This window comes from Hypanus sabinus, chromosome 8 (genome assembly GCF_030144855.1).
Source record: "Hypanus sabinus isolate sHypSab1 chromosome 8, sHypSab1.hap1, whole genome shotgun sequence".
In the NCBI taxonomy this organism is placed as follows: domain Eukaryota; kingdom Metazoa; phylum Chordata; class Chondrichthyes; order Myliobatiformes; family Dasyatidae; genus Hypanus; species Hypanus sabinus.
This window is the reverse complement of record NC_082713.1, coordinates 30,373,898-30,397,980: the sequence shown is the minus strand read 5'-3', so window position 1 is coordinate 30,397,980 and position 24,083 is coordinate 30,373,898. Positions and strand designations below refer to the sequence as shown.

At 38.4% G+C, this 24,083-nt stretch overlaps 1 protein-coding gene across 1 annotated transcript in view; it reads left to right on the top strand.

Moving 5' to 3' along the window:
* pgk1 (phosphoglycerate kinase 1) overlaps nucleotides 1–23,763 on the top strand; it is a 29,603-nt gene extending 5,840 nt beyond the window's left edge. Inside the window, exons 2-11 of the mRNA XM_059976895.1 lie at nucleotides 3,992–4,042; nucleotides 5,344–5,499; nucleotides 8,507–8,651; nucleotides 13,074–13,177; nucleotides 14,212–14,331; nucleotides 15,319–15,433; nucleotides 16,974–17,153; nucleotides 19,955–20,132; nucleotides 22,029–22,127; nucleotides 23,426–23,763. Of these exons, the coding sequence (XP_059832878.1) occupies nucleotides 3,992–4,042; nucleotides 5,344–5,499; nucleotides 8,507–8,651; nucleotides 13,074–13,177; nucleotides 14,212–14,331; nucleotides 15,319–15,433; nucleotides 16,974–17,153; nucleotides 19,955–20,132; nucleotides 22,029–22,127; nucleotides 23,426–23,466 (1,189 nt within the window). The 3' untranslated portion in view covers nucleotides 23,467–23,763. The remainder of the gene's footprint in view (nucleotides 1–3,991; nucleotides 4,043–5,343; nucleotides 5,500–8,506; nucleotides 8,652–13,073; nucleotides 13,178–14,211; nucleotides 14,332–15,318; nucleotides 15,434–16,973; nucleotides 17,154–19,954; nucleotides 20,133–22,028; nucleotides 22,128–23,425) is intronic.
* The last annotated feature ends 320 nt before the right edge of the window (nucleotides 23,764–24,083 follow it).

The window sequence follows — 24,083 nt, the reverse complement described above, 5'->3', positions numbered from 1 at the left end:
TTTTCATTATAGATGTGAGATCTTGCACGTAAAAATACTTGTGTGTGAGACTTTAAAGTGCATTTAGCTGTGTTTGGGACACTTTAATTTTCTCACCAGTGCCTTTTTTTTTAAACCTTGCCAACCTTGAACATGTTTTTCACCAATTTCCCTTTATGTCAATGAGTTCAAAAGTTCAAGGTAAATTTATTACCCAAGTACCATCTTCCTGCAGGCATTTACGGGATAAAAGAAATGTATTTATGAAAATCTATACATAAACAAAGACTGACAAACAACTAATGTGCAAAAGAAAAGAAAATATGCAAATAAAAAATGACAATACCAAGTAAAGCTTCCTTGAAAGTGAGTATGTAGTTCAGAGTAGTTGAATCACAAACAAGAGAAAATCTGTAGATGCCGGAAATCAAACTGATACACACAAAATGCTGGAGGAACTCAGCAGGCCAGGCAGCATCTATGGAGAAGAGTGAACAGACGATGTTTCAGGCTGAGGCCCTTCATCAGGACTGGGGAAAGAGATGGGAAGTCAGTATAAGAAGGTGGGGGAGGGGAGGAGGTACAGGTAGTGGGTGATGGATGAAACTGGTAGGGGGGTAGGGGTGAAGTAAAGAGCTGGGAAGTAAATTGGTGAAAGAGGTAAGAGACTGGAGAAGGGGGCATCTGCTAGGAGAAGGCCATGGAAGAAAGGGAAGAGGGAGGAGCACCAGAAGGAGGTGATGGGGCAGGTAAGGAGATAAGGTGAGAATGGTGAAGGTGGAGGGGCAATTACCGTAAGTTTGAGAAATTAATGTTCATGCCATCAGGTTGGAGGCTACCCAGATAGAATACAAGGTGTTGTTCCTCCAACCTGAGTGTGGCCTCATCTTGGCTGTAGAGGTGGTCATGGACTGGCGTGTCAGAACGGGAATGGAAAATAGAATTGAAACGGGTGGAAGACTTTTTCTGGCAGATGAAGGGTAGGTGCTCGGCAAAGTGGTCTGCCAGTCTACATCAGGTCTTGAGAGGCCACACTGTGACCACTGGATACAGTAGGCGACATGTAGTAGGTACATGTGAGGCGACACTTCACCTGAGAGTCTACTATGGAAGGACTGTTTGGGGCCCTGAATGAAAGTGAGAGAGGAGGTGTAGGGGAAGGTGTGGCACTTGTTCCGCTTACATGGATAAATACCAGGAGGGAGGTCAGTGGGGAGGGATGAATGAACAAGGGAGTCAAGTAGGGAGTGATCCCTGTGGAAAGTGGGTGGGTGGGGGGGATTGTGCTTGATAGTGGGATCCCATTGGAGATGGTGAAAGTTACAGAGAATTATGTGCTGGATGTGGAGGCTGGTGGGGTGGTGGTTGTGGGCAAGAGGAACTTTATTCCTGGTGGGGTGAGGGTAGACTTGGGCGAAATGGATGAGATGTAGGTGATGAGGTGAGGACATCTCTTCAATTTCACATGAATACGGAGGAAGGAAACCCCCTTTCTTTGAAGGAGGAGTATATCTATTAGTTCTGGATTGAAAAGCCTCGTCCTGAGAGCAGATGCAATGGAGTCGGAGGGATTGTGAGAAGGGGATGTTAAGTGATAAGGTGCTAAGAGCTATAGTCCAAGTAGCTGTGAGAATCCATAGGTTTATAAAAGATATTAGTAGATAAGCTGTCTTCAGAGAGACCAAGAAAGGGGAGGGAGGTATTGGAAATGGGCCAGGTAAGTTTGAGGGCAGGATGGAAGTTGATGAGCTTAGCATGAGTTCAGGAAACAGCAGCAGTGCAGTCATCAATGTAGTGAAGGAAAAGTTGAGGAGTAATAGGCTTGAAATGTAATGTAGGCTTGAAACATAGACTATTCCAAGTAGCTGACAAAAAGACAGGCATAGCTGGGACCCATGCGAGTGCCCTTGGCTACACCTTGTGTTTGAAGGAAATGGGAGGAGCTAAAGGAGAAACTGTTGAGAGTGAGGACCAGTTCCGCCAGACGGAGGAGAGTGGTGGTGGAGGGGAACTGGTTGGGTCTGGTGTCCAGAAAGAAGTGAATAGTTTTGAGGCCTTCCTGATGGGGATGAAAGTGTATAAGGACTGGACATCCATAGTGAAAATGAGACTAAGGGCCAGGCAATTTGAAGTCATTTAAAAGATCAAGCATATCTGAAGTGTCATGGATATAAGTAGGAAGGGTTTGAACAAGAGATAAAACAGAGTCAAGGTACATAGAGTAAAGATGATTGAAGTTAACCACAGTTAGGGAGTCTAGTTGTAGGGTAATTGTTCTTGAACCTGGTGATAGGGGACCTAAAGCTTCTGTACCTCTCCCTGATGGTAATAGTGAGAAGAGGAGGCTTTGATGATGGATGCTGCTTTTTTTTGTGGCTACATTTCATGCAAGTGTATTCAGTGGTGGGGAGGGCTTTGCTTGTGATGGACAGGGCTATATCCACCATTTCTGTAGTTTTTTTCCATTTCTGGGTATTGGTGTTTCCACATCATGCCATGATGCAACCAGTTGGGACACGTGTGCATCTATAGAAGTTTGTCAGAGTTTTTGGTGACATGCCAAATCTGCTGAAACTTGGAAAAAGGAAGAAGCGTTGCTTTGCCTTCTTTTCGATGACGGTATGTTGAATTGTAATTTAATCTTAATTGCCTTTTTGGAAAGAATTTGTTTCTACCCCTGAAATTACATGTTGCCCGTACCAGATTCTCTTAATCTTTATTCCTTTTAAGACACATGTTCGTCTGTCCTGTTAATATGTCATTCGAGTGATGATTTTTTTCAAGCAGGAGCATAAAGACTGTACTCTTATTGGGCACTTGACTGTAGTGCAACATAACCCAGCTTGATCCAGTCATTGCCTATGATTCACAGATTTTTGCTCACCAGAAGCCATTCGAATCGTAATCGGGAGTATAAATTGAGCTTACCATCCTTAGCTTTGTTGCTGACACAGCTATAATTTATCTTCTGGCTCACTTTTTCCTTTGGCTAATTGAGACAAACCACCAAGAATATCCAGAAGGTAGAAATGGTGGAGATACTCTGCAAGTCAGGCAGTATCTAAGGCAAGAGTATCCATCAGACCTGAGAAAGTGAGTGTGAGGGTGGTGGGGGGGGGGGGGGGGCAGCTGCAGTTGCTGTTGGAAACATGATTTTTGTTTGACTGTTGATCATGAAATTCTTAAGAATTTTGTGATTTTCAACTTTGCATAAAAATGCAGAAGTTGTGGTTTAACTTTGAAGTTATTATTGGAATTTCCATCGAGGAACAACTACGGAGCAAATGATTGAAATTCTTTATGCAGAATTGTAGTACTTGATTGTTGTGGGGCAAATGGTGTCTAATATTTTCCTGGAATTGTGTTTTCTTTATAAATGAGAGAATATAGATTTTGGTTGTGATTCATTCTCTGTACAGAAGATCCAAGAACACATTTATTTGAGGTCCTGAAGCAAGAGCTTACTGGGAGCTGATGAGCATTCCTGCTTGGTTACTTTGCTACCTTACTGGAAGGGCTGACCCTGCGAACACTAGTCACTGTGGACTCGGAACTCTGGTTCTAGCCACGTGTCATTCTATGGACGTTTGGTGGAATAAGCATCGTCACTTTAACAGTTGTGAATCTCCTCCATTATTGCTCTCATCTCATGAAGCATTTTAAGTAATATTATTGTAATGTAATCAGAGTCTCATTTTATTCACAGTACAGGGGACTTAATTTTTAACTGGTAAAGTTTTGTATTTCTCAGCTTGGTCTTAATTATTTGTGTAGATTTCTATTTTTGTTATCATATTGTGGTCTTGAGATGATCTTTAGTGAACTGATGTGGCAAATTTCTGAGACAGTATCTGGTGACCAGGTAATGACTTCTTGAGTGTGTTTTTGAAGTACTGAATCAACATTGCCGTTTCGTTCTTAATGTTTTGAGTCTTAATCCCTTTAAGTACTTGGACACTGTGCAGCTATAATGTGAGGCTGAGACTGAGTTATAGTATCACCTTTCTTTCAGGGTGGATTTCAATGTACCGATGAAAAATAATAAGATCACCAACAATCAAAGGTAAGATCCACTTTGATCAGCTACCCAATAAATTCTGCGCACGCAGTAAGAACAGTTAATTTGCTTGGTTGGATCTCATTCAGTGTATGATTATAGCAATTGTAAAATGAATTATGTTTTTGAAACCTATATCAAAAATGAAGTGGTGTATGTGTGTTCTTGAAGACATTTAAGACATTTTGCATTCGTTTCCCCAATTCTTAGCTTTCTGGTATCTTTTGAAATGGTTGTTTCATGTTGATGAATAAATAGTGTAAGACTATGGCAACATTAGATTTATGACATTTATCCTTGACTAATAAGTAATAGATTGGAATGGCCATTTCAGCTAAGAGGTGTGCATGAGAAATAAATCTCATTTAAAGGTGCACAACAGTGGAGATGCTGAGATAAAATTTAGAGGGAATATAGTTCTGTTCAGTCATAAAACTGATTTTGGTGGCTATAAGCTTGTTCAATGTCCTGATCCAAACTGATGAAGCACAGTGTGCTAGATCTGCCAGAGCAAACCTTTTTCTTCCCATTGGCCTGCGAAACAGCTGGAAAATACATCATCTGTCCAAGGCAGTTGTTAGACCTTTCAATGTTCATCACGTTGAAAGCACTCAATAACTTAAAAGTCAACTGAACATACTAATTGCTTTTTAAATGTGTTCAGATTTACTCAGTGGCTCTTGGAGAAATCCAATTCCCTCACTTATTTATCAATAACATGTTATGTCACAAGACCCAATTAACACCGCTGATTCTCCTACCTATGTTATAAGTACATTAAAATAGACAATTGACCTAGCAACTAGCTCATCTTTCTGATGTGCAGTCTCTACACAGGCAGCACTAGAGAGCAGATTGCAAGAACTGTAAGATGACTGCACCACCTTCAGTGCCATTGTGTTGCCCATGTGGAGAATTGCTGACAATTCCTTGAAGAGAAGTATAACTACTGTGATCTCCCATGAATGTAAATTATGTTTTGACACTACACCACATAAAGAAGTTCACAAAAGAATGAGATTTGTCCTTTCGATGACTCTGTCCATAATTTCGGAAGACTTTCTTTGAAATTTGCTGTGCTTTAATAATGTATTTGACTTTTGATTTGCCTTGTAAAAAAAAAGCTGGAAGGGCAATAAATGGTGGCCTTGCAAGTAATGGCTGTATTCCCTGAATAAGTAGATAACTTGATATGACTTGAAGCTGATCTTAGAAATATTCTAGAATGGGAGGGAATAGGAATTGGAAAATGAAGTTAATGGGAAAGTAGCATTATCGCAGTAAGTTTGAATGTTTTCCTTCTACAGAATTAAAGCGGCAATTCCAAGTATTCAACACTGTTTAGACCATGGAGCCAAGTCAGTTGTTCTCATGAGTCACTTGGGGAGGCCTGATGGTATGCCTATGCCTGAGAAGTTTTCATTGGCACCGGTTGCAGAGGAATTGAAGAAACTAATGGGAAGGTAAAGTGAAGTCTGAGTAACCAGATTATTCTTCACTTAATGGCAGTTTTTAAAAAAATATATAGAATATCCAGTTGCATTCTAGGGAGGTGAATAGTTCTCTCACTGTGTTCTAGATAGTACTGGATGCTGTACTTTGAACAATATATTTATGTTTATTTTCTTCAGGGTGAGAAGGCAGATGACATAATCACTACAGATAGCGTTAGAAGCACTCCTCTTTACATCCCCTCAGACCCTTTATCCTCCATGCACTGCCACTACACGATTACACTCTACACCTCATACCTACACTGACACAGTCACTGTCCTACTGTGTTTTCATTTGCCCTGCTGCTACCTAGAAGAGTTCCTCTTGTCAAGAGTAACTTTGTCATTTTATAATTTTCTGTCAGTCACCTTATGTAGAGACACTCCTGCACCAAACATCACTTTACGTACATAACATCAGTTTATGTATGTAAGCTAACCTTGTGTTTATATGGCCACACTCAAGCAATTACTTTTTCATTGTGTTTTATAGGATTGCTTTTATATTTATTGTGTTTTATGCTGCATCAGATCTGGAGTAACAATAATTTTGTTCTTGTGTATGCAATGAATATTCATTGTGGAATGTACACTTTTCTCAGATAAAGGTTTGTAACCACATTAGAGCTGAGAGCCGGACCTCAAGTTTGGTGTGATGGTTTTACATGTGAAGACTTTATGGTCAGATGTGAAGTGTTGTGTTGGCCATTGAACTCCAAAGTAACCCAGGAAGATCTTAAAATCTCCTTCTAGTATGGATTTCTTTTGTTGCAATCATGCATCAATTAAATAGCATCCAGCAATAAGTGTTATTGCTACTGAGCAGCCAGGCAGAGTTCTTCTAAGCAAACAAGGAAGATTAAAGTGTAATTTTTACTAATATTTGAAACACTTTAAGAAGTGTTAAATCAAATTTAAAATGTAAACAATTCTATCAGAACATAGAACATAGATATCTATAGTACATTACAGGTCCTTTGGCCCAGAATGTTGTGCCATGTTACCTACTCTAGAAACTGCCTAGAATTTCCCTACCGCATAGCCCTCTATTTTTCTAAGCACCCTGTACCTATCTAAGAGTCTCTAAAAGACCTTATTGTATCCACCTCTACTACCGTTGCTGGCAGTGCATTCCATGCACCTACTACTCTCTCTCGCTGGAAAAACTTACCTCTGAAATCCCCCTTGTACCTGCTTCCAAGCACTTTAAAACTGTGACCCCTTGCGTTAGTCATTTCAGCCCTGGGGAAAAAGCCTCTGGCTATCCACATGATCAATGCCTCTCATCATCTCTATCCTCTACACCTCTATCAAGTCACCTCTCATCCTCCATCACTCCAAGGAGAAAAGCCCAAGTTCACTCAACCTATTCTAATTAGGCATGCTCTCCGTTCCAGGCAAATTTGAAATATGAAGATGAATATAGAAATGTAAAACTACAGCATTTTGAAATATTAAATTGGCACATTACAATCTATATGAAATTAGTTTTTAACACCACGATACCTATGAAGTAATTATGGTCTGGTACACATTATGTAGGTTGTGTATTAGTATTTTATTAGAATAGTTTGGAAAGTATTTGTAATTTTAATTATTTCATTTGTTTTTGGAGAATACTGCAGAATAATGCACTGTGTGGATTGTGGTAACCTCCAGAGGCTGCTGTTAGTTTTCCAGTGTAAGCCTGAATGCTTGCTGTTTCACTGCCGCAAGAAAGATACAAACAGTAAATCCAGGGATTCTGTTAATGCCTTAGTAATTTTTTTTATGCTCTCCTTACATTGCTTAGTCATTATTTTTATAAGAGCTTTTGTCAGTGGATGGGTGTTAGGATAAAACATTTCTATGTATTGAGAGTATCAACAATGCCCTATTATATGTTAACACAAAAGAGTCTGCAGATGATGGAAATCCAGAGTAACACACAAAGTATGCTGGAGGAACTCAGCAGGTGAGACAGCATCGAAGGTCAACCATGATATTGCATCGTAGCTGTCTACGTGATATACGAGCCAGGGCACTACGATGGGGAGAGTAAACTGTTGACTATGCAGCAGGCTCCCCCTCTCCATGCAGTTGGTGAATCCTAAGGAATGGTGGTGACTGATACAGTTTGACACCAGTGGTGTCTCAGGAGTAGTCAGTCAGATTTGAACTCAATGTAGGACTGCCTTTTGGAGACTCCAGCTCTGGATTTTGCCTCTGGGTTTACTCCCAAATCCTTCTTGAGTGGGCAGAGCCGCAAGGTAGCATGTTCGAGATCAGAGTTTTCCTTCTAGTTTGCCAACCATGGCCGATGAGTTCCATCTGCCCAAAGGCAGTATCTACGGAAAGGAATAGAAAGTCAATGTTTCAGGCTTAGAACCTTCATCAGGACTGGAGAGGAAGGGAAAAGAACAGGAAGGTGGGGGGGGGGGTGAATGAGCACAAGCCAGAAAGTGGTGGGTGAAGCCAGGTGAAGAGGAAGATGAGTGGGTGGAGGTGGGCAAGATGAAGTGAGAAGCCAAGAGTTGATAGGTGGGAAAGTTAAAGGGCGGAAGAAGAAGGAATCTTAATAAGAGATGTGATTGGACCATGAGAGAAAGGGACGTAGAAGGGGCACCAGTGGGAGATGATGGGCAGGTGAAGAAAAGAGGCAGGAAGAGGGGAATGAGAGTGGGGATTGGAAAAAAAAAGAGGAGGAGGAGGTGTGGTGAAATTACCAGAAGTTAGAGAAGTTGATGTTCATGCCATCAGGTTAGCTACCCAGACAGGATACAAGGTGTTGCTCCTCCAAACTCAGTGACAGTTAAGGACCTCATAATTACATAGAAAATGGGAAATGTTCCTCTGTAGTGGCCTCTTAAAGCTTCTAGTTTAACAACATTAACTCTGCTTTATTCTTTATAGGTGCTGCCTATCCTGTGCATTTAATGCATTCTCTATTTTCAATGTCAGACCAGTTTTAAAAAAAATTTTTTAATTTTATAAATAGGAATGTTACTTTCCTCAAAGACTGTGTAGGACCTGAAGTTGAGCAGGCATGCGCAAACCCAGATTCTGGTAGTGTGATTCTCCTGGAAAACCTACGATTCCACGTTGAAGAGGAGGGGAAAGGCAAAGATGCATCTGGAAATAAGGTGAAGTATTAATACTGTCCATATGAGTAAAGATCATTGAATAGTACAGCTAAAAAGCTGTCAAAACACCAAAGAATTTCTGGAATGAAAAAGATTAGGATAGAGAGAAAATGGAATAAGTGTGTTTGTTCCTGAAGGTGAAGTTTTATGGTATTTTACGGAAGGATGCAAGCTGGAGAGTCATGTTTTTTTCGCCCATTGCAGTCTGCATATTTTGGTGAAATGATATCACAACTATATAATGCCGGATTGATTTCTCCAATGAGAGATTTTAATCTCAATTTTTTTCCCTTAATGCTCCACTGCAGGCTCTTCAGTCTTTTTCAAAAATGCAATTGTAAAATGATTTATGAGAAAGAATTCAAGAACAGCCTGAGAATATCTTCTCAAAGGATGTGTGTTCATTAGTGCTAACACGACTGTAATACTCAATATGAGAGATCAAGAAAAATTGATTACCATGATATAAGTAGAGGTCTGTGTCTGAAGGCCTAATTGTATATCGTGTCCAGGTAATACAATATCTGGTTTGCATCTATAGCAGTACCTTGTTTATTGCCTGCTGTACTTGCAATAGTTTGATATCATGAATTAAGGAAAATGCACATGTAGCATTGTTTATCTATCCCACAGTACTATGTTTTCTTGTTAGTATTTTGACACCAATATAAAAAGCATTTATTAAAATATTGAATGTTTGACAAGATCTCAACTGGGGTAGCTAGCCAAGTACTGAAGAATTGTGCTGAATAACTGGCTGGAGTGTTCTTTAACCTCTTACTCTTAACAGTCTGAGTTACCCACTTGCTTCAAGCAGGTTTCAATTAATCCAGTGCCAAAGAAGAACGTGGTAACTGTCTCAATGACTATCCAGTAGCACTTCCATCCATTGCAATGAAGTGTTGTTAGAGGTTGCTGATGAAGCATGTCAACTCCTGCCTGAGGAGCAGCTTGGATCTGCTCCAATTTGCCTACTATCACAACAAATGCCACTTGATAGGCTGTTCACTCAGCCCTGGAGTTGGAACAGTTGGAGAGCAAAGATGCATACATCAGGTTGATCTTCAATGAGTGGAGCTTGACATTCAATCCTATCATTCTCCCCTCCCCCCCCAAACTAACCAATTAGCCCCAAGACCAAGGCCTCAAAACCTCCTTGTGCAATTGGATCCTCGATTTCCTCACTTGCAGACCCCAGTCAGTTTGGATTGGCAACGATATCTCTTACCCCATCACCATCCGCACAGGTACACCACAAGGCTGTGTTCCCCCTGCTCTACTCCCTTTATACTTTTGACTGTGAGGCTAAGCCAATGCCATATGAGCATTGACAGTTCCAATGCTATATTTAAGTTTGCTGAAGACACCACTGTCATTGGCCAAATCAAAGGTGGCTGATTACGACTTGGAGAAAACCGGAGGACTATGAGCTAGATAGGGTCAGCAACTTTAAATTCTTTGATGTTACCATTTCAGAGGATCTGTCCTGGGTCCAACATGTAAGTGCAATTACAAAGAAAGCAGTGCAATGCTTCTGCTTTCTTAGAACTTTGTGAAAATTCATCATGTCATGTAAAACTTTGGCAAACTCCTGTGGATGTATGTTGGAGATTATATTGTCTGAGTATATCATCTGACAATCCATTATGGGTACTTGGCGATTAAATTCTGATTCTGATTGTTGAGCACAATTGCATTGAGCTCTGTTGCAGGAAAGCAACATTCATCATCAAGTACCCCCACCATTCAGCCATTCAGGCCATCCCTCAACCATCAGACACTTGAACTGGAGGGGATAACTTGACTCGCCCCAGCACTGAACTGTTCACACAACCTATGGACTCGCTTTCACAGATTCTTCATCTCATATTCTTGACTTTTATTTATTTATTATATTTTTCTTCTTGTATTTGAACAGTTTGTTGTCTTTTGTACATTGGTTGCTTTTCTGTCTTGTGTGCGATCTTTCATTGAATCTGTTGTGTTTTTTTGTATTTACTGTTAATGCCCACAAGAAAATGTATCTCAGAATTGTATTTGATAATAAATTTACTTGAACTTTAAGATCATTCTTATTAATTAGAAAAATCTTCAAGAAAGTCCTCAATATCTTCCTCCTGTTTGTAAAATTTTGTTAAAAACCTTATCCAATATGTGGTTTACTTGCAAAGCCTTTCTGTTTGAAATTTTTTTTTAAAGCTTTCTCCGGTATAAGTTTAAGCCTTATGCCTGAATGCCAGAAGTCACCAATACATTGATACCCTTGATATGGACTCATTCTGGAAGGTCAAGTCGTATCTTAACTCTTAGAATAGCATATATTTCTTGAGATAGAAAATCTCATTGGTTCCTTTGCCAGAATCATTCCAGATACAGTAATAACTGTTGCACTTAGACATGTTGACCTTTATAGGCTGACACTGGAGACTTTCTGAACTCGGGCTGAATAGTCTGGTGTTGCTGCTGGGTGTTTGCTGCAACTTAATTTAGCCTACATATTGTATAAATAGTCTTAACAAAGTTAGGCAGTGTGGTGATCTTAGAGACCCCACTCTCAAAATATCATCAGCTTATATTTTTCACAGCTTAATGTATGTGCGCCCTTACTGTTTTTAAAATTGACCTATAAATTATCACTGCTCAAGATTTTTGGTGGAGACTCTAAAGCTCCTAACATAAATGATTTAACCACCAGTGATGTCCTGAAACACTGAAATCAGTTGATGTGAATTGAAAGGTATTACAATTGATTTTAGCTAATTCATATTAAGAGTCTGGTTCCATAGGAGCTTTCGGAACTCCACTATATCACTAAATGACTGTATAATTTCATATGTAAACCAGACTAGCAGGACACTTTAAGCTAAAGCTTAGCAGCTGTGTTATGGCAGAGCCCTAATTCTTTCTTTATCTGCTAACCCACAAATACACTTTCCAGTAAAGTCCATTAAATAATCATCTGGAACAGGACACTGTGCTAAAAGGTTTTCTTTGTTAACTCTTTTATTCAGTATTGCATCTAAACCTACTACATTCTTGAGTAGTAGGAAAGACATTCTTGCCATAGAAGGAGTACAAAGAAGGTTCACCAGATTGATTCCTGGGATGGCAGGACTTTAATATGAAGAAAGACTGGATCGACTACTCACTGGAATTTAGAAGACTGAGGGGGGATCTTATTGAAACGTATAAAATTCTAAAGGGATTGGACAGGCTAGATGCAGGAAGATTGTTTCTGATGTTGGAAGTCCATAACAAGGGGTCACAGTTTAAGGATAAAGGGGAAGCCTTTTAGGACTGAGATGAGGAAAAACTTCTTCACACGGAGAGTGGTGAATCTGTGGAATTCTCTGCCACAGGAAACAGTTGAGGCCAGTTCATTGGCAATATTTAAGAGGAAGTTAGATATGGCTCTTATGGCTAAAGGGATCAGGGGGTATGGAGAGAAAGAAGGTACAAGGTTTTGAGTTGGATGATCAGTCATGATCATACTGAATGGCAGCGCAGTCTTGAATGGCCTAGTCCTGTGCCTATTTTCTATGTTTACATTTTTCCAGTTACTGAATAAAATATGAAGGAATTTATTGATATAAAATATTTGTATTCATTCTAATCAGCCTCATAATTCAGCAGAAGATGCACAATTTGGTCAGGTTCATAGGTTGTGCCTTTCAAAGCTAGGGTTTACTGATATGGTTTTTTTAAGTTACTGTCAGCCACTTTTGGCATCTTTAATTGGTTTAGCTGCAAACAAAATGCAGTTAGCTGAGCAAGAAATGATAGGATTAATTTTGAGGGAAAAATATAACTAATCTGAAGCTCTACTTCCACTTTAGAAAAAGGCATTTATAATTCCTCTTCAGATATGAGAAAGTATGAATGATGAATGTGGACTGAATTTGTTGTTACAACTCGTGTTTGGTTAACTAGGCTGAATTTACCAGTGTAGCTCCTTCTCTTGTTCAAAGTTTTGTAGGTACTTGTAGACAATCTCCTCAACAAGAAAATGGTTAAAAAAAAATCACCCAAGTAGCTAGTTTCATGTTGGTATCTCCACTTTGTTTGGAATAACTGCACACTTTAAATACCTTTTTATGCTTGTAATCATATATGTACACAAAGATCAAGTTTTCCTAGATCATTATGGGAATTTTTAATATATACAACTGCTATGATACAACTTGCTGTTTTATACTAGTAGAGATTTTTTTTAAAGTTTTGGTTTAACACGACGAAATCGGATTACTTTTAGAGTTTGGTTGTTGAGCATTTACCATAATAGCTGGAGAGTATTCCACTATCTGGGCTGCTTGATCATTTTGGATATGTAAATGAGGGAAAGTGTACACAGTTGAAGGGGGGGGGGGGGAGTCTCTTATTTCTCAACAATAACATTCTGAAATGAAATCTAATCTTTTGCAGATAAAAGCAACTGATGAAAAGGTTAAGTCTTTCCGAGATTCACTGTCCAAGCTTGGTGATGTGTATGTCAATGATGCTTTTGGAACAGCACACAGAGCTCACAGGTGAGCTGGCTGAATTGGAGGTGGATGGATCAAGGAAGAATTGAAATACATATACATAATGTGATTAGGTGAAGAATACCATATATAGTTCTGTGCAAAAGTTGTAGGCACATGTGTATAGTTAAGAGCGTCTAACATTTTTGCACAGTACTGTAGTAATTTTATTGCACAGTACTGCTGCTGCTGCAAAAAATACAAATTTTGTTACACACGTGAGTGATGATAAACCTGATTCTGCCATGGGTCTCTATTGTAGACTGAGAGTAGGTAGGGGGACAGGGAGAGGAGAATCATGGTTGAGGAAAGGGGAAGGGAGAAGGGAGGGAGCGGGAAGCAACTGAAGGACATTCTGTAATGATAAATAAACTAATTGTTTAGCATCAAATGACCTTACCTGGTGCCTCAGGGCTGGGTGTTTTTGCACCCACGGCACTCCACCCTCACCATTCCCAACATCCTTTGCTCCCGCTAGATTTACAAACTCGCTCTCTGCTCCATATTGACAAATACAGTACTGTGCAAAAGTCTTTGGCTCTCTAGCTATATATGTGCCTAAGACTTTTGCACAGTGCTATATGTTTATTTCATACAAGATGTTTTGGTAGATTTGTTTCTTTAAAAGAACTTTTAAGAAGCCATATGTAAGTATAATGGCAAGATGTGTGGTGAATGTGAACTTACTTGTAGCTAAGTGTGAGGTAACATGCCTTGATAAGTAATATCATGAATGGAAGTAAACATAGAGCTGAACAATTTTAGATTTATAATTTTTAAGTGATGGTAGATTTTAAATGCCAAATGAATTTTGAATTTTATAAATGGGTAATATTATGGATTTACACAAAAGATGGATTATTCTGCATTTAGTCAATAGAAATCTTTTATATATTCAGAAATAGATATAAATCCTTAACCATGTGTTGAACCCAGAGATCCTAACCCATTATATGCAAACTACTTTTTCCTATCTTATTTACTATTGTTCCTTTGACTATAGGAGATTTACCCTTTTGTTAATTGTGGTTTTGTATTAGTTCCATGGTCGGTGTCCATTTGCCACAGAAAGCTGCTGGATTCTTGATGAAGAAGGAGCTTGAGTATTTTGCAAAAGCTCTGGAAAAGCCTGAGAGACCTTTCCTTGCCATTCTGGGAGGGTAAGTACCAAAACTGTCCAGCTATTCTGTACTTGTTATCGAAAAACTTTCAGAACAACTAGCATAGCTGCTTTGTGTGCTTTTTGGCGTGTATCCTACCTTTGAAATACAATTGAAAACCATAGCACTGTTCCATAATCAGGCTGCAGAAATGTTGATTCAACCTTGAATCTCTTAAGATTGATTTGATTTAGGAAGGAACAAAGTTACCAGTCTTTATGGTGTGTGTTGTAAAGTGAAGAACTGTATTGGCCTGTTTATAGTATAATTAAAGTAATATTTTGAATTCTTGCTTCATAGTTGACATAGATAATTCTCTACAATGGACATCAAAGTATAACATATATATATAACTTGCCTTGTGCAAGAAATGCAGCCATACATAAATATGCAATATTAAAGCTTAAAGTGCAATATTCCTGCAAGAATGTCTGAGAAGCAGATTGCAATATAGTATTACTGTCACCTGGGGTCAGTGTTGTGCAGAAGAAAAACTTCCTATGAACCACCGGCCCTCTGAAGATGACTTCAATGTCAGTTCAAGGAGTGCCATTGGAATTTATGAGTGGGATGTATCGTATGCATTCCAACTGGTAGAATAATATGCATTAGAGAAATGCTTTTAATGCACTTACTTAGACTATATAAACGTACGTAAGAGTTACAACCATAATCGGTGCAGTGAAAAACTGACATCCTTAGAAGTTTTAATTAAAATTGCATGTTTTTGGATAAACTTGCCATATCACTTTGTGTTTCCTGGTGGAAGATTTAAAAATACTTACTCCAATTAAAACATGTTTTCAATAATGTGTTAATTAAGAGTTTGTTTGAATCAATTAAATTTTATCCTAGCGGAAGTTTTCTTGTTCATTCAAGGTGATATCACTTTTCAGCACTGCTTATTTGTTTAAGAAGAAGTTTAATGTAATAACATAAAACTTAAATTATGCAACTCAAGTAGCTGCTTCTGTTACTGTTCAATAGGGCTAAAGTCCAGGACAAGATTCAACTGATCAATAACTTGCTAGATAAGGTGAATGAAATGATTATTGGAGGAGGCATGGCATTTACATTCCTGAAGGTCATTAATAAAATGGAGGTATGCTTGACTACAGAATTGTTGTATGGTTCTTCCTTTCGCTAAGTTAAATAATGGATTTTGTGCAACAATCTTTCATTTATTTTTAATTCAAAGATGGGTATTTTGTTAAAACAATTGTTCTTGCCATTTCTGGCTCTCACCACCAATTTTTGGGCTTTGGTACATACAGTACTGCGCAGAAGTCTTGGGCACATGTATAGCCAAGTGCCTAAGACATTTGCACAGTATTTTATATTGATTAAAATATGAAGGTGGTTGGGAAACAGAAATAAGAGTACTTAGCTTTGTATTAGCTCAGCAGTCTCAAGTGATATTTGGTAACTGGAAAGACAATATATGGTACTGTGCAAAAGTCTTGGGCACCCTATATCTTTTGCACAGTACTGTAGATTACATTTTCCTTGTTAGAGTCATTTGCAGTGAATAAATCTTTAACTAGTTGAGTTGCACCCTCATCCACAACTACCCTCTATTATCATAGGTTTGTAATGTACATGCAATTCAGGAAGTTTCTATTGTGTCTTTTCACGTAATGAGTTTCATTACATTGCAAGAAATGAAAACTCTCATTACTTTTGCATTGATCTGTACTGTTTCCTAGCTGACTGTCCTGAAGCTGGATATTGATTTTCCTTTTTTGCCCTACTGAAACTCTTAAATCTCTCCTTTTTTTTATATAAAAGTTGTCACAATACAAAGCTGTTCAATTAAGCTAGCTGCAAGTCTTCAGAAATGAAATCATGTACATTGTGCATGCTTTTCTTTGTGGAACAGATAAATAAACATGACTTGTACTATTTATTGCAAATGGGTGAAGACTGTCCACCAGTCAATAAAACTGAATAAACAAGATTTTGCTCAAATCTACTTCATGTATTTTTCTTTGTGTTTGAACTCTCCTTATTCATTACTGCTCTCCGTTATTCACTGCACAGTCTGATTTTTTTTTTAAGATGCAGTTCCATCCCCTTTCTCTTTGGCTCTGAATTATACATTTCTGCTGCTGCCATCAGGACCTCGGAGATTCCCCAAACCCCCACTGTATACCCTGGTGTTCTTGCCCTAGTTTATCAGTACTTATTTTTGAGAAGATAAAATTTATCTTGGTTCACTTTTTTTAAAACTTATTTATGTGGTTTCTATTCTAATAATAATACATTATCTATGGGTCTGACCTGGAGACTAGAAATGATAACAGCTTGATTTCTAGGTGTGAAAATAGGCACTATTTTGGGGAGTAAGAGTTATCTTAAAATATGAAATCTTTCATTTCTGTTCTGACCTAAAATATCATATGTTTCTATACAGTCCTGATGGATTTGCACTGTGATATTTTTCTTGATATTGATTATGGTGAAAGTACACTTACTTTTGTACATTTTTTTTGTAAATTGAAAATAACATCATTTATTCAGTAATGCTGTTCAATAGTATCATGTGGCATTTTCTGTACACGGAGATGAGAGTAATTAAAATCTCTGTTCACGACAGTAAGGGCATAGTGTGAAGATTTTGTCACTTTATTTTCCTTTTTTAGATTGGCAATTCCCTTTATGATGAGGAAGGTTCAAAAATAATCAATGACCTGATGGCCAAAGCTAAAGCTAATTCAGTTACCATCACATTGCCTGAAGATTTTGTAACGGCTGATAAATTTGATGAAAATGCCAGTGTTGGAGCAGCTACAGTAGCATCAGGCATTCCTGCAAACTGGATGGTAAGTTAGTACTGTGGATTGTTACAGGCTCCACATTATTATAATAATACACTTTACAGCCTCCATGCAGCAAGATGAGTAAAGAGTTTCAATATTTTAGATGAGATAGGTAAAAGTTGAAGGGGTTGTATTTCCAATCAGAGGGATTGTTACAGCCACACTCAGGACATACTGATGGGCTCATCCATTCAGGCAAAATACAGTAGGTAGAGCTCAAAAACTCTAGGGGACAGTCACTCAGGTGAATTATGCTGTAGTGTAGATAGGTTATGGAAGGATATAAAAGCAATGAAGTTATCACAGTGGTAGACTTTAACTTCCTCAATATTGACTGTGATTTCCTTAATGCAAGAGGCTGAGATGGGACTGAATTTCTTCAGTGCATTCAAGTGAGTTTTTTGAAACTGTAATGGATAGAGGAGAGACCATACTGGACCTTGGTTTCAGAAAATGAGCCAGGAAGGGTGGCTAATCTTCCAGTGGGAGATCATATTGGGAAGAGTGATCACGACTCGTTAAATTTTAAGATAGTTATAAGAATAAGTCTTGACCTTGTGGCAAAGTACTAAATTGGGAAGGACAAATGATGACAGGAGGTAGGGGTACGTCATTCTGAGCAATTGCTGTTGGGCAAGTCCACATCTGACATGTTCCAGTAAAGAGGAAAGACAAGGATGACAGGGTAGTGGAACCTTGGATGATGAGATAGGTTATGATTATAAAAGCAGAGAGAGCACATGAGGAATATATAGATAGCAGTAGATATGGGGTGCCACTGTGGTGTAGCAGGTAGCTCATCACTTTACAACACCAGCGACACATGACGCTTGTTCAAATCCCGTCACTGTCTGTAAGGAATTTGTACATTCTTCCCATGATTGGGTGGGTTTCCTGCAGAAGCTCCGGCTTCCACATTCCAAAGGTGTGTAGGTCAGTAGGTGAATTGTCATGTGGGTGTAATCTGGTGGCTCTGGATTGTTGGGCTGGGAGGGCTTAGGACAAGGACGTAGAAGATGGTGAGAACAGTGTGGAGCATGCTAATATGCTAGGGCTTCAAGAAGGAGGTAGTTCCTGAATCTTTTGAAAAGGGTCAAGGTGGATAAATCCCTCGGACATAATAGGATGTCAGATTATCGTAAGAGGAGAAATTGGAGGGACCTTTTGTATCCTCTCCAGCAATAAGTGAGGTCCTGGAAAATTGGAGAATAGCCGCTGTTGTTCCTTTTTTCAAGCAGGCATATAAGGGTATTCCAGGAAATTGTAGGCAGATGAGACTCCTATTTGTGGTAGGGAAACTATTAGAGAAAATTCTTAGGGATAGGATTTATGAATGAGCCCTGATTAGAGGCCATCAGCAAGGTTTTCTGCAGTGCATGTTGTGTCTTACAGATTTGATTGAGGAGTTGGCGAAAGTGATTGAGGGTAGGACAGTAGATGGTGTCCACATGGATTTCAATAAGGCAGGGTCCCTCAGGGTAGGTTGATCCAGAAGCATAAGATACATTATGACTTGGCAGTTTGGATGAAGAATTTGTCTTGCCCATAGAGGGCAGAGGGCAATGGTGAAAGGAGGTTATACTCACTGAGGTCCGTAACCAGAGCTAGTCTGTGGGAATTAGTACTGGGACTTCTGTTATTTGTGATGCATATAAACGACATGGATAGAAATTTAGATGATACAAAGGTTTGTTGAGTAGTTTACAATGTAGAGGACTGTCAAAGGATAAGGGACAATATAGATTAATTACAGATATGAGCTGAGAAATAGCAGGTGGAGTTTTATCCAAGTAATTGTGAAGTATTATGCTTTGGGAGGTCTGTTGTTGGGGGAAAGTATGCAGTTAATGTTAGAACCTTTAACAGCTTTGATGTCAAGAGGATTCTTGAGGTCCAAGTCTGTAGCTCATTGAAAGTGGCCATAAAGTAGATTGGATGGTAAAGAAGTTGTATGGCATGATAGCCTTTTATCAGTCAGGGCACTGTGTATGAGAGTCAGGAAGTCATGCTGCAGCAGTGTAAAATGTTAGGCCACATTTGGAGTATTGAGAGTTCTGGTTGTCCCATTACAGGAAGAGTGTGGAAGCTTCAGAAAGGGTGCAGAAGAAGTTTACTAGGATACTGTCAGGATGACAGGATAAAAGCTATAAGGAGAGGTTAGATAAAGTAAGGTTGTTTTTTCTGGTGTGACAGAGGTTGAGGCGAGACCCGAAAGAAGTTCATAAGATTATGAGAGACCTAGATAGGGTATAGAGTCAGAATCTTTCTCAGGAGAAAAATGTCAAGTACAAGAAGATATGCATTTAGGGTAAGAGGGAAAAACTTGAATGTGTGAGGCAAGTTATTTTACACTCAGTGGTAGGTGAATAGGGCACAGGTGGAAGCAAATAAGAGTGGCATTTAAGAGACTGTTGGACATTTGAAGATATAGGAACTAAGGATCAAGTGCAGGCAGAAGGGTATTTGTTTAATTCAGCTTTGTATTTGGTGCACGCATTGTATGCTGAAGGGCCTGTTCCTAAGCTGAACATATATTTAAAACAAATTGCATACCAAATTAATTCTTGAACTATGAAGTGTATTATATGGAAAATAGCTGTCATCTTAGATAAAAGGAAATGCTAATCAGCAGGTCAGGTAGCATTTGGAAACAGTTAATATTTCAGACAAAGACCCTTCACCAGAAAAAGTGAATTTTCACTGTAACACTGTGTTGTGTTCCTTCCTTTACTTGTGAATGAATGATATGCACCATATCTATTTTGGTAAATCAGGGTATGATTTTTATTTCTTTTCCTACCAAGGGTCTAGACTGTGGTCCTGAGAGTGTTAAGAAATTTGCTGCTGCTGTGGGAAGGGCCAAGCTCATTGTGTGGAATGGTCCCGTAGGTGTGTTTGAATGGGACAAATTTGCCAAAGGCACCAAAGCTGTTATGGATAAAGTTGTGGAAGTCACCAAGCAGGGTACCGTTTCTATTATTGGTAAGTAGAGTAGAACTTATAAGTTCCTTAAATCTGAAAAAAAGAAATCATATCGTTTTGAAGTCTTTATAAATAAAAATGGGCTGTTTCTCTAAACTGTTGACTAGCTTTTACAAATTAATATTTAGGTTTTCAAGTAATATAGTTAAATTTTGCAAAACTTAATGTAACAGTGAAGTTGAATATCAAGTGTTGCAATTGAAGGTACTTCACAATATTTACCTTATCACAATATTTGATATTTACTGTACAGAATTTTGTGTTGATTAATTGGAATAAATTCTTCAGGCTACTTAACAATTTATTACTGTTTTTCAATAGCTTTCAAAAGGAGTTGTATCCCTGTATTTTGAGAATGCATAACAAGTGTGGTGTTATGGGTGGTGAATATTTTTAGACCATATACTAAAATTGGTGAATCGTAATAGAGCTGGCCGCCTTTATCTTCCTAATATCCAAAAAGTTGTAGTTCCTCGGAGATCGTTGGGCAGACAGGAGTAGAACTGAGGGTATCTTCTGCTCTTTATCCCAGTCCAACTTCATTGTGCGTTCATGTGATGTCTGAGTTAAGTTAAATCACTGAAAATGTTCAGTCTTTCTGGCTGAGCCATGGGAATACTATGATTGTAATTGATTCAGAAAATATAAATAGTTGTTGAATTATGTAATTTGAATAATGTAACCAATGTTGGAGATCTGAGTGGCAAGTTTTTCCACAAAGTGGGTGGTGGGTATAAGGATCAAGCTGCTGGAGGAGGTGGTAGAGACGGGTACAAACACAGCATTTAAAAGCAGTTTTTAATAGATACGTGGATAAGAAAGGATATGAGCCAAATCAGCAATATGTAGATGAACATTTTGATTGGCAAGGGCAGTTGAGCTGAAGGGTCTGGTTCCATGTTGTGTAACTCTGATTCTTAAGGTTATAATATGTGTCATAGTCTATTCCATTGTCTTGTTATATCTTAAATAATTTGTAATTCTGTTTCATGCCCATTGCCATAATATTTTGTGTGGAGCGATTGATTGCAAGTTCCTCCTTTTGACACCAATGTGACTTAGCACCTTCGTGAAAATTGGAAATCTAGCAGGTATTGGTAGTAGTCTGTTAGGCAGGCCTCTCGAAGAGGCGAGAGTCCAGCAATGCTAAATCTGGGTCTTCAGCAGAATGTTCTGAGGTAGTCTCTTGGTGGGAAAAATACTGTCCACTTCAAAAGGGTATTCAAAGGACATAGGAGCTTGCAAAATCAAGAAGTCCCTAGCAAAGATCTTCAAATGAACAAATGATACAATTTAAATTAAACTCTATGCTTTTTTTGTCATCAAATTAACTTTTCACAGATCCAATTGGACTGGTTATGCCATCACTGTTTGTTAAGCTGTGATGCTAGTGGAATGTGATAGATAGTAACATTTAAGAGGCATTTAAACTGTTGTGTGAACAGGCATGGAATAGAAAGATGCAAACCACGTGCAGGTAGAATAATTAGTTTAGATTGGCATTCTGGTCGGAGCAGACATGGTTGGCTAAAGGGCTGGGATGTGACAAAGCTAAATCTACATCTTCACCTGTACTGTTCTATGTATTTAGAAAAGAAGCTGGCTCTTAGTCTAAAAGGAATCATATAAAAATTAAGAGGATATCAAAATTAATCTTAGAAAAAAGTGCTTCCTACATTTTGTATTGGAATTCTATCTTGATTTGGACTCGGCACCTGGCTGTGAAGGATAGGAAGGTGTTAAAAGGCAATTAGAGCTTATAGAACTTGTGAATATATATTGTTTCTTGAATGTTTTAAAAAAAATTGGACTATTTGTTCATTATTACATGCTTTAATAAGGTTTAATAACTGTAAGAAATTACATTTATCTGTTTAAAACCCTTCAACTTTGCAGGTGGTGGGGACACAGCCACTTGTTGTGCCAAGTGGAACACTGAAGATAAAGTCAGTCATGTTAGTACTGGAGGTGGAGCCAGTTTAGAACTGCTCGAAGGTATTCTTTCTTTGTTGTCTCTTTTGACATAAGTTTTCATAATTGTCAAACCATTCAAAAGCTCTCAACATTATGAATGCCCACCTTTATGTTTTATGTGACTAACCAAAGAAAGTTCCTTTAGATCTGGCTTTGCACTGATATGGTTTAAAAACTGTACAAAAACAGAACTAATTTCATCCTTTATGATAATTACATCTTTCAAAGTGATACTCTTTCTAATGTCTGCACACTGCATTCTGCAACAGGACAAACTTTCACTTCATTCTGTTGAGGACTTAAAGCTAGTTTTCACAAAAGCAGTCTGAATATTTTTCTGAGAAGTATCTGGCTCCCTACCATCGGATTATGAGACAAGTAGTTAACAGAATTATTCTGAGTTTTTTTTTAATTGCATGATCCTTCATAGTTTTGAAAGCTCCTACAAATTTCAGCAAGTTACTTTTGGTCCTGAAATCCTATAGTAATTACTGATGGGTCATCAAAAAGAACTTAAAAGTAGTTTGAAAACATTCTGCAGATGCTGGAAATCCAGAGCAACTCTGCAGGTCAGACTGCATATATGAAAAGGAAGAAATAGTTGATGTTTTGGACTGAGACCATTCATCAAGGCTGGAAAGGGCGGGGGGAGGAGAATGAGTACAAGTTGGCAGGTGATAGGTGAAACAAGATAAAGGGGAGGGTGGAGAAATCAGACAGTGGGAGGGATAGTTGGGCTGAAGAAGGAATCTAATAGGAGAGGACGGTGGATTATAAGAGATAGAGGAGCATTGGGGGAATTGATGGGAAGGTGAGGAGAAAGGACAAGATGGGAGTCAGAGGAAGAATGGTTAAAGAGAGAAGGAGTGGGGAATAAATTATCAGAAGTTAAAGTAGTTTATGCTGCTCTTGTGATTTTAATGTTGAGGTTTCATATTAAAAGTGTAAAACCCCTTCACTTTGAGAATTCTTACCTAAAATATGTATATATGCAAAAAAACAGTAAATTATACACACTTTTTACAAAACAAATGCACTCAGTGGCCACTTTATTAGGTATACCCATGCATCTCATAAGTGCAAATGCAGTACTGTGCAAAAGTCAGGCACCTTAGATATATGGATGAATGTTCAAGACTTTTGCACAGTACTGTACATTGACAAATATTTCATTATCTATGAAAATAAGGAATGTAACATGTAGATATTCTTTGCAACATTAATACTGAAATTTTATTTGGCAAGTTTTAAGAAGTATTTCTGGAAATCCTCCTGACTTGTCCCATTTTTTTTCAACCTCTTTTGTTTTTCATTTATAGGTAAAGTTCTTCCAGGAGTTGATGCTCTCAGCAACGTCTAAGAACAAATGAACACATTTAAGTTCCTTGCTGCGCACAGACACCTGGAGTTTCACGCCTCGTGCTTTAGACTGTTCAAAGTATAATTGTTTATCTGAGCACTGAAGACCTCGATACCATTACAAACTTGTCTGTTATTCCAAAATAGTTTTGATGTTGTCTGTTTTCTGTGTAATCAGCTTAACTGCTGCATTGTTGAAGCAGCAGTGCTCTGTGAATATCACAGAATAAGTGTACGGTTATTGGTTTTACTGGAGCTAGACTGCAGTGACTGCTGAATAAATGAAGATGCATAAGCACTGGGCTGTCTTGTTCACAAATTTCTTCAGTGGCCGGAACAGCGTTTGGATTTGTCCAAGAGAAGTGGAGGGGAGTCTGTAGTCTTAACATCTAGTGTATCAGGGAATATTTTTCATGCCTGTGGCCATTTTTGTAAAGTTTTTAAAAAAATTCAGGATCAAGATTATTATCATTGTCTTATGATGTAAAATTTGTTGCTTTCCAGCAGCAGTACAGTGCAAAAGTCTTGGATATATTTTTTTTAATTTGTAAAGCACAGATGCTTTAAAAATAATGAAATGAAAAATTTCTAAGTATCAAAACAATTACTTTAAAGAAC